At 45.9% G+C, this 17,775-nt stretch overlaps 1 protein-coding gene across 1 annotated transcript in view; it reads left to right on the top strand.

The window, feature by feature from the left end:
• The first annotated feature begins 6,383 nt into the window (after nt 1-6,383).
• CPZ (carboxypeptidase Z) overlaps nt 6,384-17,775 on the top strand; it is a 36,298-nt gene continuing 24,906 nt past the window's right edge. The window contains exon 1 of the mRNA XM_052780585.1: nt 6,384-6,850. Within this exon, the coding sequence (XP_052636545.1) occupies nt 6,763-6,850 (88 nt within the window). The 5' untranslated portion in view covers nt 6,384-6,762. The remainder of the gene's footprint in view (nt 6,851-17,775) is intronic.

Consider the following 17,775-nt stretch of genomic DNA (forward strand, 5'->3'; position numbering starts at 1 on the left):
GTGGTTGCTCCGGAAGACGAAAATGCATCCCCTTCCATCTCCCTTCACTTAGCTTTTATAGCTAAGCTGACATCATACGGTATGGAATATCTGTTTAGTTAGTTTAGTTCAGCTGTCCTGGTTATGCCTCCTCCCAAGATCTTGCCCAGCCCCAGCCTGCCATTGAAGGAGGGGCAAAAATATTGGAGAGCCAGCCTTGATGCTGTGCCAGCACTGCTCAGCAGTAGCCAAAACACTGGTGTGTTATCAACACCTTTCTAATGCAGAGCACAGCACTACCGAGGGCTGCTATGGGGAGAATTAACTCCATCTCAGCCAGACCCAATGCGGTAGGAAAACAGGAAAACTCTTGTTTGTGTGGTTTTTTTCTCTACTCTTAGTCTCTCCATCAACTTTCCGGCACTCAGTGTTCATGTGTGGTAGTTTCTAAAGCTGGGTTAACCTTGTGGGTCATAAGGGGAACAAATTGAAAGTTGAGAAAAAAGGCACTGCTGAAAAAATTCTTTGGGAAAGTTAAAAGCTCCCCAAGCACAACGTAGATGGTCCCAGAAGGCACAGAGAAACATCCCAAAATATGTGCTCCTCTTAACAAGTGCATAGCTCAGAATAGTCTGTGTATCTTTACAGTAAAATAGCCATTTCTCTTATGCACGTGCATGTTAATTTGAATTAGAAATATTTGTTTAGAGAACAAATGTGTTTTCCTCTTTTAACTTAGCACCTAGAAGCTGAAAGAGAAGCCCTCGTGGGCCTTTCTTAGATCTCTGCTGTTGCATGAAGCACAATCAGGGCATAGGGGAATAAGGTCTTGCAAAGATAGGTAGAACAGGGTTGAGTTTTTTTTTTTAAAAGTTGCTATTGCTTTGCAGGAAGTTGCTAATTCACTCCCTGTCTGTCCTGAGAGCAGCTCCTCTTCTCCGCCCTGTTCTGCAGAAACTGTAAGAGGAAAAAAAAGCAGGATGGGGATTGGTTTCTGCTGTCCGAATGAAAATATCTCCTGGATTAATTTAAACTACTGTAAAGTCCTAAAACTATGCCTGGTGACTTTGTGCTGGAGCAGATGTGATGTGCTGCCATCCACCTTTCTGCCAGCTTCACTAGCACCAAGTGCAGGAGAGAATAACAAGCCATGAAGTAGCATTTTGATCTGCTTTCTGTCTGTTTGTCCTTCAGGAAACAGTTATCTAGGCAGCACTGCTTCTGTTTGTTGTTCAACCTCCTATTAGCAGAGTCAAAATAAAAAGAACCAGGTAATGAAAAACAGTCCGAGTCTGATATATCACTCTGCTAAATTTCTCTGACAATAGTAAGAATCATGAGAATGCAAGCAAGTTAAATGTGCTGTATTTAATCCCACTTTGAGTACCTGCCAAAGAGATAAATCAGTTTTGGTATTTAGTCCTGTCTGAGGATTTCTGGATTGCTGCTGTACTATGGACTGTAGGCTAACAGAAAGGTCTGATCAGGAAAGAGGTAGTCAGCAATAAGAGCTAGTAAAATTATTTAACTTTATTGTAGTGATTCAGGTGCAAATGATTAAACGCAGCTGATGCTGCTACATCTGCTCATCACTCTGGGGTTTGTTTGTTCAAGATTCTTTTAGAATTGGGGTGAATATATCATATTTAAGCCTAAGCCAGAATTTGATGTCAACTCCCTGGAAACCACACAAGATTTACTAAAATCCAGAAATGAAAAGACAGAGGTGGGGAAATCCCTCTATTCCCAACCCCCATCCCTTCCCTAGCTGCTTTTAATACTTATAGGTTTTGGTCATGCACCTGTGCAATACCTGCTAGTAGTCCTGTTTGATATAGTCAGTGTTAACACACAACAAACGTGAGAAGAACAAGTGATATATACAGAGTACTAATAATGGGCTGAAAAATAGCCAAGCAAGATAGAAATGCTGGATGGCTGGAAATATTGTATGGGTGGGAGGAGCAGTAGCTGAACTACTGTGCCCCTCAGAAAGGTGCGGGTCTACAGGGGAACCCAGAGGTGGCAACCATGCACGGGGGAACGGACAAAGCTTCACAGAAAGACACACTGTAAAGCCTGGGATCAAATCCCTTGGAAAGGAGGAAAAAAAATCAGGCAATCTAAGGTAAGGGTAAATGAAATAACCCTTCCAGACCTTCTGTTTTCCATGCCTTATGGCATGCAACCATGGAAACATTTATAGATGGTGGTGACAAACTGATAAATTCCCCTTTGTTGCTAATTACCTTAATGTCATTCTTAGGCCCCCATCTACCCTACTTGTGCTGCAAATTTTTTATCTTGGTACCAAATAGACATCCTGCTTGCATGTAAAAGGTCTGTAGAAGTTGAGAAACAAAGACGTTTGGAGCTTTTTGGATGCCAGCTATTGAGGGTTTTATTTAGTTGGTGTAGTGGAGCTTGTTAAGGATGTGATGTTTGTGGGTGCCAGATCCAGGCAACCAGGACCTGGGGATTTCCCCTTCCTGCTTGTGCTCTGATGCCCAGGAATTTCTCCATCCCAGACCTGTGGGTGCAGCTACTGCTGTTCCCAACTGCAGGTTCAGCCAGCAGCGAGGATGAGTCCCACTGTGGCATCCACACACACACGTGTACACATGCACAATGCCACAAGAGTCCTGCCTTTACCAACAGCACTCACGTAAATCTAAGTACAGAGAGCCCGGTTCTGTTGCCCCTCTCTGGCTGTTCAGGATTGCGGTTCACTGGTGAAAACAGATGAGTTCCCACTCTCTGGGTTCACATGTACGCTCACATTCACAGATCCTTCAAATATCAGCACAAGCTCTCAGGCCATGTCTGCACCCTGGGCCCCTTACCCAGCCACTGATTCAGATCTTGAGTCTTTTGAGATGCAAGTCTTCTCCTACTTGCCTGCTAATCCAAACTGAAGTTTACTAGCAAACTACACACACACACACACGGACATAGGATTATATTAACTTGGGAAATATAAACACATCCAGGTCTTGCCAGTCTCTGACACTTAGACCTTGCAGCTTACACCTTGGTCTCTCCAGCTGCTGGCACTTTGATCTTTCAGTACTCACACCTAGGTCAGAAAGGGACATTACATAGTGGAAAAAGAAGTTAAGAGAGGATTTAATATGACAATAGAGTAGATTGCAGGGACCAGGCACAAGACTTGGATGAGCATACTGCCCAGCAGCCTGCCTGCATGCAGCCGTTCCCTTTATCCCCCTCCTCTTTGATTTTCCTACTCTTGTGCATCCCTAAACAACTCTGGTCCTTCCCTTTGATCCTTCCCCTAAGCAGACCATAATAAGTTTTGCATGGTTGCTGAAGTCACTTCTGATTCTCCCATAATATTAATGGTAATCACATTTCATGTTTCTTATCAGTTCAGGCTGACCCTCTTCAAGACTGCGCAAATCATTGCTTTAATGGCCCATCAGTCAGTGACCAATGTGATCCGGTCCCTGTTAATGTCTCCTTCATCACCTGCTCATTAATTCCTGAGTGTCTGTGGGTTTAATTTATCACTTTCCTTGTTACTTGTTTATTCTGTTATACTGAATAATCCTTAACAAGGTAATTTGCTGAACCAAGTGCCCCTTCATTGTGCATACCTGTGCAGAGCTTACTCAGCAGTATGTTGGTGTGTATAGGAGCCATACAGCACACTATGCCCCAGGTGTTGCAGGGGATGAGCTAATTCTGAGCCAGGCCAGTTTTCCCATTCTCATGTCTGGAACAAACCTGGATGTGCAAACCTTGGGTATGGGTAATCTCTGACAGCAATGCTGTCTCTGTCTCTCCTCCTGCCCAATACTTTCTCTTGATCCTTTAAGGAAGTCAAGAAAAATAAAAAAGGAAAGACAAGAGCTTTAAAGAGCTCCTAGGCAGCCCAGTGTGCACAATTATGGTGTGGGGCAGGATATAGCCTTGGAAGCACAAAGAGTGGGTAGAGCTCTGCTCCTGTCATCTGAGATGGTGGTCCCTTAAAGCCACTCTGCAGCTCTAGACAATGTCATAAAGAAACCCAAGATGACCCGCAGGAATGAGGGTACCACATTGCAGCCATGTGTAAAAGATGGTAGCTCTGGTCCTGGAAAGACTGCACTGAGGTCAAGGAGTCCTGACCCTTGACAAGGCTAATTAAGTTGACCATATTGCTATGATGATGAGACACAACGCTCTTTTAGTTCCAGAGCTCATCCAAGTTAATCACTAGGTTGTACTGCCTTATGCAAGGCAGAGAAAATACTGTCTCCATTTGATTCTGATGAATATGATGTAATGGTCCAAAGGCTGGCTGAACTGCGGGGGGGGGGGGTGTGTGGAAATCAATGCATAGACAAGCTACAAATAATATTAGATGGATACAATAATCTTGAGAACAGGAAACAATATAATGTGTCCCACAATCATTTAATTCAGGGAAATAATGAATGGACATTCCCAAATGACACCAAGTCAGTATTCCCAGTGTGATGGGATGTTGTCTCATTAGTATTCGAGATAAAGTATGGAGCACAGTATGAATGTGGAGTACCACAGTAGGTGAAAGCAGGTGTCATTGGTTTGCAAAATGTTTTGGGGGATGCTAGTAAAGTGGACTTACATTTGCTGGTATTTTAAAATATGGTCCTAAAGTCTGTGGCATCTAAACTAGGACTGGTGGCCTGAAGTGCGGTAGAGGGGAGGAAACACTCATGAGAATATAGTACCTAGGCTGAAGGATGGGAAATTGAGTGAGAAATCACAGGCAGAAACAAAAAAATGCCAACAAGAAAAAGACAAAAAAGGGGAAAGCTGACAGGATTACAGCTACGGAAAGATTAGTTCTGCAGCAGAGCTCACCTCAAAAAGCATTGGGATGTATGGGAGAGATGTCACTCCATACTCTTAAGGGCTGCAGAAAATTACAATAAAGACATCAGCATTTCCAAGGACTGGGGGTCAGCTTCTGTTTGTAGGTATAATCTCTGCAGCCTTTTTTGCTGTAAGGAATTTAGCCACATCACTTAGGTTAGATCTGGGCAGCCTCATTCTTTCCCTTTAATGCAAAATGCACAGCCCAGGCACACAGCAAGCCTTGCCTCAGCCGTACCCTCAGCTGTACCTGAGCACATCAGGTCCGAATGTGGCAGATTGGTATTCAGAGCAGCAGACTGCAGGCTGCCGGGAAGCTGGGCAGAAGGTGAAGTACTCCTGCCCTTGGAGACCACACTTTCAGAGCTCTGTTGGTACTATTTTTTTTTTTTGAGAGAGTCCAGACATGCCGCTGTGTGATTCAGGGCAGAAAAAGGCAGCTAAATAATATTCTTGTCCTTAGAAGTTTGTTCTTTGAACCCTGATGGGCTTTGGTGCTGTTTACTCCCAGGGCAGACTCTGCAGTCTCTGGATCTAGTAGGAATTCCTGGAGGCAAGAAAAGCCACCCTGCCTTGCAGAGCCTAGCAGCCAAGGATGTACTTTACCCCTGAGCTTCCCAATCCATCTAGCAGTGTAACCTTTTCCATACATGATGAAACATCAATTGCTTTTTGAGAGGCATACAGCTTTCTCCTGTCCTGTCAGCTTCTGACCCCCCTATAGGGGGTTTATTTGATTACATTATCATATAGCACCATAACTCCCTACTCATCTTTCTGATAGTGATCAGCAGGAGCCAGTGCGCTCCAACTGCAAGGACAGATTCTCTGCTCTCATGTGTAAGCAGGTATCTTCCTCAAAGGAACATGCACTGCCTGGAAAGATAGGATGCTTTGCTCTCTCTTGGTCTAGATTTTGAAGAAAAATTCCTTTTCCTGTGATACAGGATATTTTTTGATGTGTAGATAAGAAATGAGGAGTTCACATCCTACCTAAGGCAAACTTCTCCACCATACCTGCTGCATAGGGATAAAAACATACAATGCATATTTCTCTGGGAAAAAAAACCCCAAAGAAACACCACCACCACAAAAAAAAAAAGCTAAAAAAGCCCCAAATTTAAGATAAACTTAATATAGATTTACCATCCAGTTAAAGCCTGAATTGCTGTTCTGGGATCTTATCTACATTTTTTGAAGTTATTTTTTTTAAGAATAGACAGAAAAGGCTGGTATCCCTCCAAGTTTGCTTCTGTAAGCTGGATCTTATGTAAAATGCCCAGGAGGAGCATGCAGAGGGGGATCCTGGTGGCTATTTTGTGGGTTCTCATTCTCGCTGTGCTGGAGGTGTTGCAACTTAGAGTCCCTTCTCTGTTACGCTGTGTTTTAAACTTCCAGTTAAGTGGGTTATGAAATACCATTCTTTGAGAGGAACGTTGCTTTCGGTTGTTTGCTTTTCTCTCTCTCTTTTCCCCCTGCTCTCTCCAGGCAGTCGCTCTCGGCTTCAGCGAGACACGCTTTAACGAAGGTCCATTGTCCCTTAGGAAAACTGTCCGAAGACCAAAGGCGTCGGACCCGTGGCTGAGGAGCAGGCAGGCGCATCCCTGCAGGGACCCCCTTCCACTCCGAGTGTTTATGAAATTGTAAACCAGGCTGCAAGAGGGAGACGGTCAGGAGGCAGAGGGGAGGGGGAGCTTATTCCTCCTCCCTCTCTTGTCTCAAAGCCTTTTGCTTTCCAAGCTCAAATGCTAGCTGAAATCTGACGCCTGGACTGCACATACTGAGACGTGGGCATGCCCTTGCAGTGCACTGATTTCCTCTGTAGCTTGGAGAGCCAGAGCCGCGCTGAGGCTCAGAGTGAGGAGCAGCTCCATCGGGCAGCGAGTGCCACATCACTGTGCTGCCTGCGCAAGGGGCTCCAGCATGGTCCCGAGGCTCCTGCTCCTCCTTGGTGGGCTGCTTAAGGCCACCGAGCCAGCACCCCGCTGTGAAACCGGCCAGGAGACCCTAGGTAAGGCTAACCACCCCAAAAGTCTCCCTTCTTCTCTCTTTCCTTCTCCTGGAGATGAGCAGAGTAAGGGGCTCCAGCTTCAAGGCGAGGGAGGCAGGAGCTGTCCCTCTCCCCTAGAGATGAGGGGATCAGCTCTTTAGAAATCTGCAGACTGCCAGTGATGAAACTGGGGTTGTGCTTGGGAAGTGTGGATGGGAAGGCAGGAGGTGGTATAGCTCTGCAACAGAAAAACAAGTGTGTGATGCAAGGGAACATAATGTTTCCCCATCACTGTCTTTTAAGGCCATGTGTAGTTGTGTCTTTCTGTCAATTCACGGAGTTCCCAGTCAGTAGGATCCCCCTCGCTGTTGTGGGGAACGCAGAGGATTTGCCCCATCTCTGGCCTTGCCTTCTAGGAATGTGGTAGCTAGATTGCAAGAAGATGAACTTTTGACCTTCTGTATGCTTTTCTACTTAAGAAAAAAATCTTCTTCTTACATTTAGCTTTAGGTCACTTATTTCAAGTCCAAAGTATGAGAAGATTTATTAGGATCTGACAGCTGTAGGGTGTGTTTTAGCTTGCTATAAGCAATATGGAATTTGTATGAGTTGATTGGCTGGAAAAGCATTTACCCATTAGAATAAAGGTTAGATAGGAACATGCTGCTAAATGAATTGAAAGCTTTTGGTTCAGTAACCAGTCGACTAATAAAAAATATTAACAGTATCTTTTAAAAATAGGTGGTGTTTTTAATCAAGCAGGCTTAATTCAAATTTCATTTATGTGGGGACAGTGGAGAAGTGAATTCCAGTGTAGTGACAACATCTATTCCAGGAAACTATTTTCAGGGGGTTCAAACTCAAAATGATTCAGAAAAATATTTATTTTATGGGAACACAAGAAGGGATAAGTTAACCTGCAGCTGACCTTAATGTTACCCAAAGAAATTCAGCTATATTTCAGTGCTTAAGTATAAGCCATAGACTGTCACTGGCATTGAACTGCTACACAATGCAATCCATGTGCTGTGTACTGCATATAATTTGAGAGTGCTGTTCCCACGAACATCAAAGTGAGGTCTACCGCAGCCTAAAGGGATTTTATTTTTGGATAAAGCTGCACAAAGAGAAGTGTTGTAGACTATTTACAGTCAATTACAGGAAGAGGCTGTGTGGTTAGCGGCATGCCCTTTCTCTGTGAGGTATGATTCTGCTCCAGTTCTAGCCGATCAAAGTTTTGCCATGGGGTATTAATCCTAGCAACCACAAATGTATGGATCATCAAGGGGTAACTCTGCTGTGGCAGAATGTTTCGTGTGTTTTGGCAACTGTGCTGTCTTTAGCAGAGGGTTTGAGGAAAGGCAGGCAATGGAAATACACCTTGCATGTGGTGGGACATGACTGCTGAATATGGCCCTAGTGGGATGGCTAATGGTAGGGAAAGTGAGCTGTCAGCGTCGCCACATGTTGGTGTGCAATGTGAGGAAGGGGCACCCTTCACACTGGAGGGATGTTGGACCAGGGAATAAAGTAGCAGCTTGGATATTGAGAGACCTGCCATATTTCTCAAGGGTCTTTCTTTTCTAAAGGGGGAATAGGGTCATGTCGGGCCACATGAAAAGAAAGGGAACCGCAGTGCTGCACGTGTTCACCAGCAGACCTTGCAGGGATCCCCTCTCAACATCCAGGGCAGTCGGTTATGTCTTCAGCTGTAGCAGTGAGAGTTCTACCCTGGTTTAGGATCCCTTGTGCAGATCTCGGTGTATGTCAGTGGCCAGACCTGCGGTGCCCTGCGGGAGACCAGCCTAGAGCTGCTTGTACAGGAGAGAATGGCAGCAGGAACCAGTGCCACTGTCTGGCTCCCAGCAAGGCTGGAGCTGGTTTCTGCAGACTGCCTGGCCTTCTTGGTGATATTTGCTCTGCTGTGACTCATTTTGCTTTTTTTAATAAGAAACCAAGATGAAACATGGTCTACAATACCAAGATCCTTACAAAATACTTTGTGCTCTTCTGTTTAGAGAAATAAGGAAATGATTGCTGTCATCCAGCCCCACAATATGGCACAGGCATCACACACTGTGTGGGGAGCTTTTTGAGCAGCAGCTGGGAACCATGGCATTGAGAGAGGGCAGATCCCTGCTCCCCAGCAGTGTCCTGTCTCCTTGGGGAGCTAGTAAGCCACTGTCTCCCCCAGTGATAAGATGCTACATTGCCCCATTGCGAGGCAGTGCTTCCAGACCCTGGTGAGTTTTATTGGCCTCTTAGCCTCTCGTTTGGGTGAGAAAAGTACAGCTTAGCATGTGTCCTCTGAAAGGTGGCCGGTCTTCGGTGGAGGGAGCTAATAGCACAGGTTCCTGTTTCATCCGAGTTGCACGGGTCTCTGTCGCTGACTGATGTATTCCAGCGGTAATTAGTTAAATGCAGCACTTTCCCATCACTGACGACAAAACTAAAACCAAAGCAGAAGCGGGCTGAAGTCACCTGCCTTGAAATACTAAAAGCAGGTGCCTTTCCTCGCAACTGGGGCCAGCTCTACCACCGAGACGCTACCAGGGCGCAGGCTAAGGCTGTAAAACCGCAGCGGTAAAACCTTCCCCGATCGCTCCCGTTCAGAGCGCGCTTTACCGGGGACTTCTGGGCCAGAGGCACGGCAGTGCTCCAGCGGGGGGGCGAACCCCCCCGGGCTTACCGGCGGCGGCCCAGCGCTCGCCCCGGCGCGGGTCCCGCTGCCGGCGGGGCCGTTCTGCAGCGGGCACCGGGCGCCGCCTCCGCCGCCCGCCGCCGTCTGTGGTGCCACCGTGTGGGCCCCGCGGCTTGTACAGACGGCTGCTGGGGAGATACCGGGGCTGGACTGGGTTTAGACGCCAAAGGGATGCCTGAGAGCTTTGCTCCCCCCGCTCCCCGTCCGAGCGTTTGAAAGGCGTTTCGGGTCCGTGGGGGCACAGCCTGTCGGATGGCACTGCTGGGGACAGGAGCCGTTTGTTCTGAAGCTGTGGAGGTGGGAGAGCAGCTGGAGCGCTGTCCCTGGGTTAGCCCTGGCTGGCACGCTAGTCACCTGTGGGCCTCCTCCTCTCCCAAGCACCCTGGTGTTTCCCCTCATCCCAAGCCAGACGTTGCCCCGTCCTGAGGGTCTCCGAGTTTAAGCGCTGGAGATGAGTGGGGAGGTACAAGGAAGAGAGCTGGGGAGGGAAAAACCACCAGGGTGGGAGGCAGGGGTCAGGTACTGTGTTACTTCTGGAGCCCAGAACAGATTTTGTGGCACTGGCTCCTCTCTGAGCTGTGGCATTAAGGCTGATTGTCTTCTGGAAGGTCAGACTGACAGAAAAAAGTGGCTTCACATATAGATGCTATACCTTTCCCCTCTTCTTCTCTGCCGCTCTCATCTCCAATAGTGTGCCATGGATTTTGCTAGGTGAAAGGGAAAAAGGGAAAAGCCATATCCTTATATGAGTTTCACGTTGGCCCCAGCTTCATGGGACCTGAACATTTTAGTTCACCACCTGTGGACATTTCTAGTGCTTGTTTCCTGGTGAAACCCATGTCTGTGTGCACACACAGGCAGAGCTTCTCCAGCTACTGCTGCTTTCATGCGTGTGACTGCACTGGCTGACCTGGCGGTGGGCTGGGCTCTGCTCCTCTGCCCCAGGGCCAGTGGTGCCAGCTGGGTCCCCCATCCTGCTGCGGCTGGCACGGGCAGGCGCAGACATGGACATGGCCATAGTGCTGTGCCACCACATATGGGAAAGCCCATGCCGTAGGAACGTTGCTTGCTGCACCCGAGATGGATGTGTCCAAGACTTGTCAAACCAAAAAAATGCAGAACTAACGTTTACATCATGCACACTCACGAGACCAGAAATTCCAGCTCTCGTAAACCCGGTTGTCATCACCAAGTCATGTGAGCTGCTCTGGATTCCCGCCGCTGACTCTAGTATTTCTACACAGTCATTAGTTTAGCAACACTGATCTTCAGCTACATTTAACATGGGAAATGGGATCAGAAACAGCTATTTATGTGGGGAAAGTAAGTTTATATTGAAAATATAATAGGCAGGTGTACCCTTTTACTACTGAAATAGTTTATGCATGATTTTAATCTGAAGGCAAAGTTTTCTTCAGAATGGTTATTCAGACATTTTTAAAGTGTGGGTGTGTAAATACATAGAAGTCAAAACTTGAACAAAATCCCCGCTGCCCTAAGGCGCAGCTAGGCTTTTAGCAAGACACAGTAACACTAATGGTTGAATCCTTTTAACATTTCTAGACATTGTCTTTCCCTCCACACAGTCAATCAGTGGTTGTTTGGGGGTGCTGGTTGGCTGATAGCTACCGTGGACCCCTTTGGGCTGCCCAGGCCATGTGAGAGCCATCCCCTCCTCAAGGCTGGACCAAATGTTGGATAAATGCCACAGGTGCCATCATTTGAGGGGAGGCTGAGCATGGAGGTACCATGCAGAATTCACCTATTGTGTTGTGAACATGGTGTTTGAGGCTGGTGAGTTGTGTCCTGGTCTCTTCGCTGGGCTTTTATGACCCAGAGCTTTTATGACTGCTGAACTTCGTTTGGACAGAGTGACCCTCCCAATTGGATGCAGCTGTCACAGATCAATGGAGTTTAAGGACTTAGGGTTGCTCTGCCCATTGCAGAAATAAAACTGAAATTTCAATTCCTTTGTTTATCCTGTTGTAACTCCATTGATTTAACTGGCACTATTCCAGTTTTACAGGGTTATAACAGGACACCCTTATCTAGGAGACAATATGAGGTTAAGGCGGAGACAATATGAGATTAAGGCACAGATTTAAGTCAAGGCTGTTAAATTAACTGTCAATCTTTTGTAACATAAAAATACCACATTTGGCTAAAATTTAACTACCTGTGGAAGAACCAGATGTGATGTTAATTACAGTAGTTCTCATACATCTAAACTAATGAAAAGACAGAGTTATGCTAGGGGGCTGCATAGACTGTGTTTAAAGAGGATGGAATGATGTTTTGGCAAATGTTTTGGAAGGGTTGTAGCACCAAAGATTCAACCCCAATTTTTCAGACATGATCTTCTGTCCCATGGCATTCAACAGAGTTGAACTTACTCAAAGGTAAGCTTCTGACTCGGTGGTAAGCTGTTGGCCAAAGCACTTGGAGAGTACTGCAACCTTAGACAGTGGGAACTGATCTATAGAGAGTATGTGGTCACAAAGTAAAGCTATGGAGGCATCACACCTCCAGATTACCAGTCTAATAAGTGTTTTCACCCTTCTCCAGTCACCCTGACAAAAATTTGATCCTTTAGATGACAGTTGTAGAGATTTTGTGACCTATTCCATCTTTTCTCCCCAGCTGTTGTTTTAACACCAGCATCCCCCAGATCTGAGCTGATTTCTCCTTCCTTCACTGACCAGATACTGAGAGATGGTCTCTATGTGTCTCTAGATCATCTTGTTGCACTGCGAATGCATGTTCAGTAGCAGTCCAGCCACACGTGCAGCCCACGAAGTCTTCAGCCAATTTGGCCATTGCTGGGCCATTTTGTTGTCATCGTCTTTGCTACATTTTGTTTTCCCAATCAATAATTTTGCCCTCACAACTTGGATAAGTTCTCGGCTGAGTCCAAAAAAAAGGGCATTTAGTGTTTTTGGGGTTGGGAATTATGCTTCTGTTCAGGATTTTCAGCTGGGAGGACTCCCTGGAGCAGCACTTACTGGCCAGAGGCACAGCTAGGGCGACCCCGGGAATCCTGACATTAGAGGCACCAAGACAGGCGGTGGAGAAAGACAGGCAGACAGAAATACTCTTTGTCAGTTCTTTTAGGCTCCTACAACTGCAGCCTGGTTTGAGCTGCATCTGGACAATTAGAAACAAGGGGGAATTACTGGCCACCACTGAGGCTGGCTTTGAGCCGTTGCCAAGTGGCAGGTCTTGGTGTGCCTCTGCACAGATTTTGACCTGTGGTCTGCAGGTTGCGTGAACTCCCATCACCCACGGGAAAACTTCGGCATCTTCTCACAGGCCCCAGACCAGACCCGTGAGAGAAACAGTTCTGGAAGAGCTGACTGCAGTGTCATTGCTGTGGGAAGACCTTCAGGAATTCAATAAAAATGGGTGTTTAACCAAAAGCCAGGCAGCGGGTGGGTTAGAAGGAAGGGTGATTAATAACAAACTCTGGCTTCCGTCTTCCTGCTGGGATCTTGCTCTGCAAAGTGAAGGCAGATTAGGCATTAATCTCTTTCAGGTGCTTTCAGGCTTCTTCATGTGAGGGAGCAGGGCTAAAATAGGGTTTGTCTCACTGCTTGCAGGTCAGGCTCCTGCATACTGCTTTTGCCCATTTGCAAACACATCACTCCCCTGGGGCAGTTACCGCAATTGCTGGAGTGGAAGATTAGTAACAGGAATTCAGTCCTCTACTCACAAAAGCTTTGATGTATCCAGAAAAAGGAGTTAACCACGTGGGCTGCTTTTTGCAATCACTCCTCTCTCCTCTGGTTTTCCTGGAATTCCTTCTCTGTGGCTGGGGATCTTCTCCACTTCTGCCCCTGCATGTATGCCTTAGATATGCAGCTGCCTTCCCTCCTGGGCTTTCTGCTTGACCATTTTTGCCCTAGTCAAGCTACTCAGCTGCCTCATTCCTCTACCCCTTACTTCTCCATTCCTCCTGCACCCTCCTCCTGGTGACTCTGACCCATTATAATATTCTAGAATGGATCTTGTTCTGCTGTTGTCCTCTGGTGCTGTAGCCAGGAGCTGCCTCCAGAGGTAGGCAGTGCTTTGCCATTTGCAGGTGCTGTTGGAATGTTTTGCAAAGTGGTACAGCCCAGCAGTGTTTGCATATCACCGCTGATATTAAGTTTTGTCTCTTTAGTGTTACGAGGCAGTTGATTGTTGCAAAGACTGACTCGATGAACCATGTAGAACCACAAGGAGAGTAATACTGATATGATCAGAAACTGAAATGCTTTGTTTGGAAAAGCAGAGGTTTTGACTATAAACAGACTAAAATGAATACATATGTCTTCCAGTTTAAAACACTATTGTAAGAAACCCAGAAAGCTAGTAGGGGGTGTGCTGGTCTGTGCAAGATAAATTATCTAATCTTGTTCGATCTGTCAGTCATAACAATGCAGTTGTGTAAGCCTCACTGAATGATTTAGATATTTTGAATTTAAGACTGGCCCTTGTGCTTATTCCATATCCCAAAGCACACAAGTCTCCTGTTGGCTTTGCTCTTGAAAAGGCAAGCAGCCAAGCCATGGCACTGGAAGTAGCTGTTGAGCTCTATTGTCTGGGTTAGGGTTAATCACAGCAGCTTGCTTCTTTCAGTGCTGAATCATCAAGGGGAAAAAATGTAAGCTTGGCAGTAAAATATGTATGTGCTGCATTGTAGATTTTCAAGCTTGCCTTTGCAAATTAAAACCAGAAGCGTATATTATAGAGAGGGCTCAGAAAGCTTGAAATGGCTTTTCTCTTCAATAAGTTATTTTATCCATAATCTTAAATAGAAGCTGTGCTACTGAAAGGACTTTTGTAGCTCTGGTGGAATAGCTGGAGTACAAAAATAAACATAAAAAATTGAAAAGGCTGTTCTGGGTCAGGAAGAAAAAGGTCTCTCTGTACCAACCTGTCCACGGATGAGACTATGAGGGGAGGCAGCACTGTCTTCCTCTGAGCCCAGCGAAGCCTCTGCTCAAAAAATGGAAGAGGCTTAGGCTCTTTCAAGCACAGAAGCAGCAGCGACTGAAGCCTGCCAAGTTTATCTGGAGACCTGAGAAACTCTCCGTATATCACTGCTTGTCACGCCTCTTACGAAAAAGAGAAAGGGAGTGGCTGAACTCTTCCGGCATTGCCTGAGCTGTGACAAAACTAGCTATTAACGGGTGGGGATGGGGATTTGCTGGTCATTTCTGTGTGCAGAGACCCAGACCTGTGGGTGCAGGGCTCCAGGAGCAGAGCGTGCAGCTGCAGCTCGGGAGCTGGCTGAGGAGAGTTTCCTGCCGCCTGCTCTCCAGACAGGCAAGCTCTGGCCCAGCTACGTGCATCCACACTTATTTATATAAGTACACATACTGGAGAATTATCTTTGGCCCTTGCAGAGCCGCACCCTCCAAAACATATGCAAGCATTGGCGTTAGGAAACACAGGAAAAGTCCAAACACCACATCAGCACACATACACATTTAAAACTCGCTATAAAGCAAGGTCTGGTATAAACCAGACCTCTCTTGCTTTTATGTGTATTAATTCCTGATAACCTGAAAGCTCAAGCTGTTTCACTCCTGGGTGTTTACAAGACAGAGCTGTGGCCGATGTATGGATCGTATGGCAGCTTGCACGGGGCTGTGGTGGGGAGAGGTGTTACAGTTTGGGCAGAGCTGGCCTCTGAGACGTCAGAAGCTGCATAGATGTTTCTGGCAGAGTGAGACAGAGAGAAAACAGCACGGTATGCTGCAAAAATGTGAGCCTTGGGTCCTAGGTTTAGGACCCAGGAGGAAGGAGTCAGTTTTGCTGCTCGTCAATGAGTGAGTCTTGGTAGCTCTGAGTTTGTGAGAGACATCCTGGGCCAAAAGTAGTGGAAAAGCTTTATCCTGTGTTGAAGAATCACCCCTGCTTATCACATACTGAGATGAACAACTTCAGTTGCCATAGGAAAGGTTCATATGGATTTGGGTTCCTCATCTGAAAAATAAATCTATCCTCTTCAGTCAGCGTCTTTGTTAATGAGTAATAGCCATGTTACTTTATAGATTGCGTCTGCCTATAAGTATAGTAAAAATAACAAAGTGTAGAAGCCAGGTAGCAGACAGTCTGAAACCAGAGCTGTCTTTACCTCTCCTGTGCTAACATCTACTCCTGCTCACAAAACGATTCAGTCCTCTTGTGAACCCAGCATATGACTTCGCAAAAATTTTGCATGTCTCTTCCATCAGCTAGCCATTGCTTTCCAACACCTCTCCTTCTGGCCAGCTGGGCAGAAAGAGGCATCTGCTAAATGCAGCAAGACTGCTGCTGCTCAGAGAGCCAGAGCAGGGGGAAGCAACAGCACCATGCCCAGACCCTGCCTGCTGCATTTTCCCTTTGGTTTCCTCTGCTTGTTCCAGTGTGTTGCCAGAGTACCTTTTTGCTCCAGCTGAATAAGCAAAATACTAAGTCACCATTGAGAACAGGTTTGTGCCACGTATCAAACTGACTGATGGCTATAGCACTCCTGCACAGTAATAGTGGTCTGGGAGATTGTGTGTGCCTCAGTTTCATTATTTGATCAGTGCATGTTGGAGAGACAAACAAAAAGGACATTTGTAGCTTGGTCACAGAGCCAGCAGAGGGGAAATGCCTCTTACTTTTGAGGAAACGTGAGCAGTTGTAGGAAGACCATTCATACTCCCCAGATGAACCCATGAAGAACTGCGCTCAGCACATATGACCCTCTAGTTTAAAATAATAGCTACAATACAGTCATTTTCTGCTGAGGAGAAAAAAAAGCATCAAATGTTTCTTTGCCACTCTTCAAGGTAATGAAGGGGATTCATTGCTAATGACCCTGGTGATAACCAGAGATAGTGTCACTCTGCTCGTTGGATGTGGCTGAACTCAAGCCAATCCCCTCCACACCAAGTTTTCCCCTCTGTATGGAACATTTGGCTGGCTCCAGACTTGTGTCCAAGGCCTCACAAGTTGTTGTGGGTGTGATGGCGTTAGGATATAAGACTATCCAGACTCAGGGAGGTAGTGACATCCAGTTTTATCAGCAGGGTTTATTGCTGGAGCTCTTACTAACAAGAGAGCACTCCTTTCTCTCTCCCAGCTAGCATTGTACAAAATGCTATTCCTTGATTATCCCCACATGTAAAACTACATGCAGTGTCTGGCTGTGATGAAGCTTTTTTAGAAATGCCTTGACCTTAATAACTAACTCACTGAGGGGGTTGTGCCTAACTAAGGGAAACAATGAAGTCCTATAACGGAAGGCACTGTTGATGAACCAGGTATTGTTTATTGCTATTAGCATAATGTACCAAGCCAGGAAAGAAGTTTGTATGGATATAATTTTTTCCAGCTTGCTGCTTACCAGAACTTGCTGGTGTTGGAGATGGGTTGTTTCTGCTAGTTCTGATCCCTCATTTATTTTATGAGGTAATGTGGATCAATGACAATTCGTAATATAGAACCAGACTCATTTCCAATTAAATGTCTCCCTCCAAGATAAAATTCCAGGGTTAATTTTGTTCTCATTATAATGATTTTGTTTTGGCTAAAGAATGATCAACTCATTAGCAACACATATGCAGATGATTACATTTAAACAAATATGCTGGGAGTAGAAGTTTAAATATTCCTTAGTAGGAAAAAAAGAAAACATAATGATTTTGGTCTTACAAGGACAAATGCTCAATTCACTGAGCAAGAAGCTAGATGCCCGTCCCCCCAGCGAGAGTTAGAAGAAATAGCAACATAGCTAGATCCCCAATACATCACCAGGAAAGCAGACCTGTTGGTGTTTAAAAAGCTTGCACATCATGGCTTAGCTCCTATGAGGCGCTGGTGAGAACAGCTCTGATACCCTGGCAGCAATATTTTTCTTTAGTTGCCAATATTGGAGAAGGGCAATAGAGAATCATTGGTTACAGGAGCAAAAGAGGCCTCTCCCGGGTCATCAAACCACATTCCTTCAAAATCAAGAGACCTTCTTTTATTTGACCTAGTAAATAGAAAGCTAAGGGGATCTAATTGCTCTCTGCAAACACACGATGAAGGCATGCACCAGGGAGCGCAGAGAGCTATTTAAGCTAAAGGACAATGCTGGCACAACAACACATGGATATAAACTGGCCACGAATTCTTTTAGGCAGGAAATTAAAAGGCAATTTCTAGCCATTAGAGGAGCAAGCTTTTGGAAAAGCTTTCCCGTGAGAGTAGTTGGGGAGGGAAATAATTAGTTTTAAGATGTTATTAA

Source organism: Harpia harpyja, chromosome 2, assembly GCF_026419915.1.
Source record: "Harpia harpyja isolate bHarHar1 chromosome 2, bHarHar1 primary haplotype, whole genome shotgun sequence".
Classification (NCBI taxonomy): Eukaryota; Metazoa; Chordata; class Aves; order Accipitriformes; family Accipitridae; genus Harpia; species Harpia harpyja.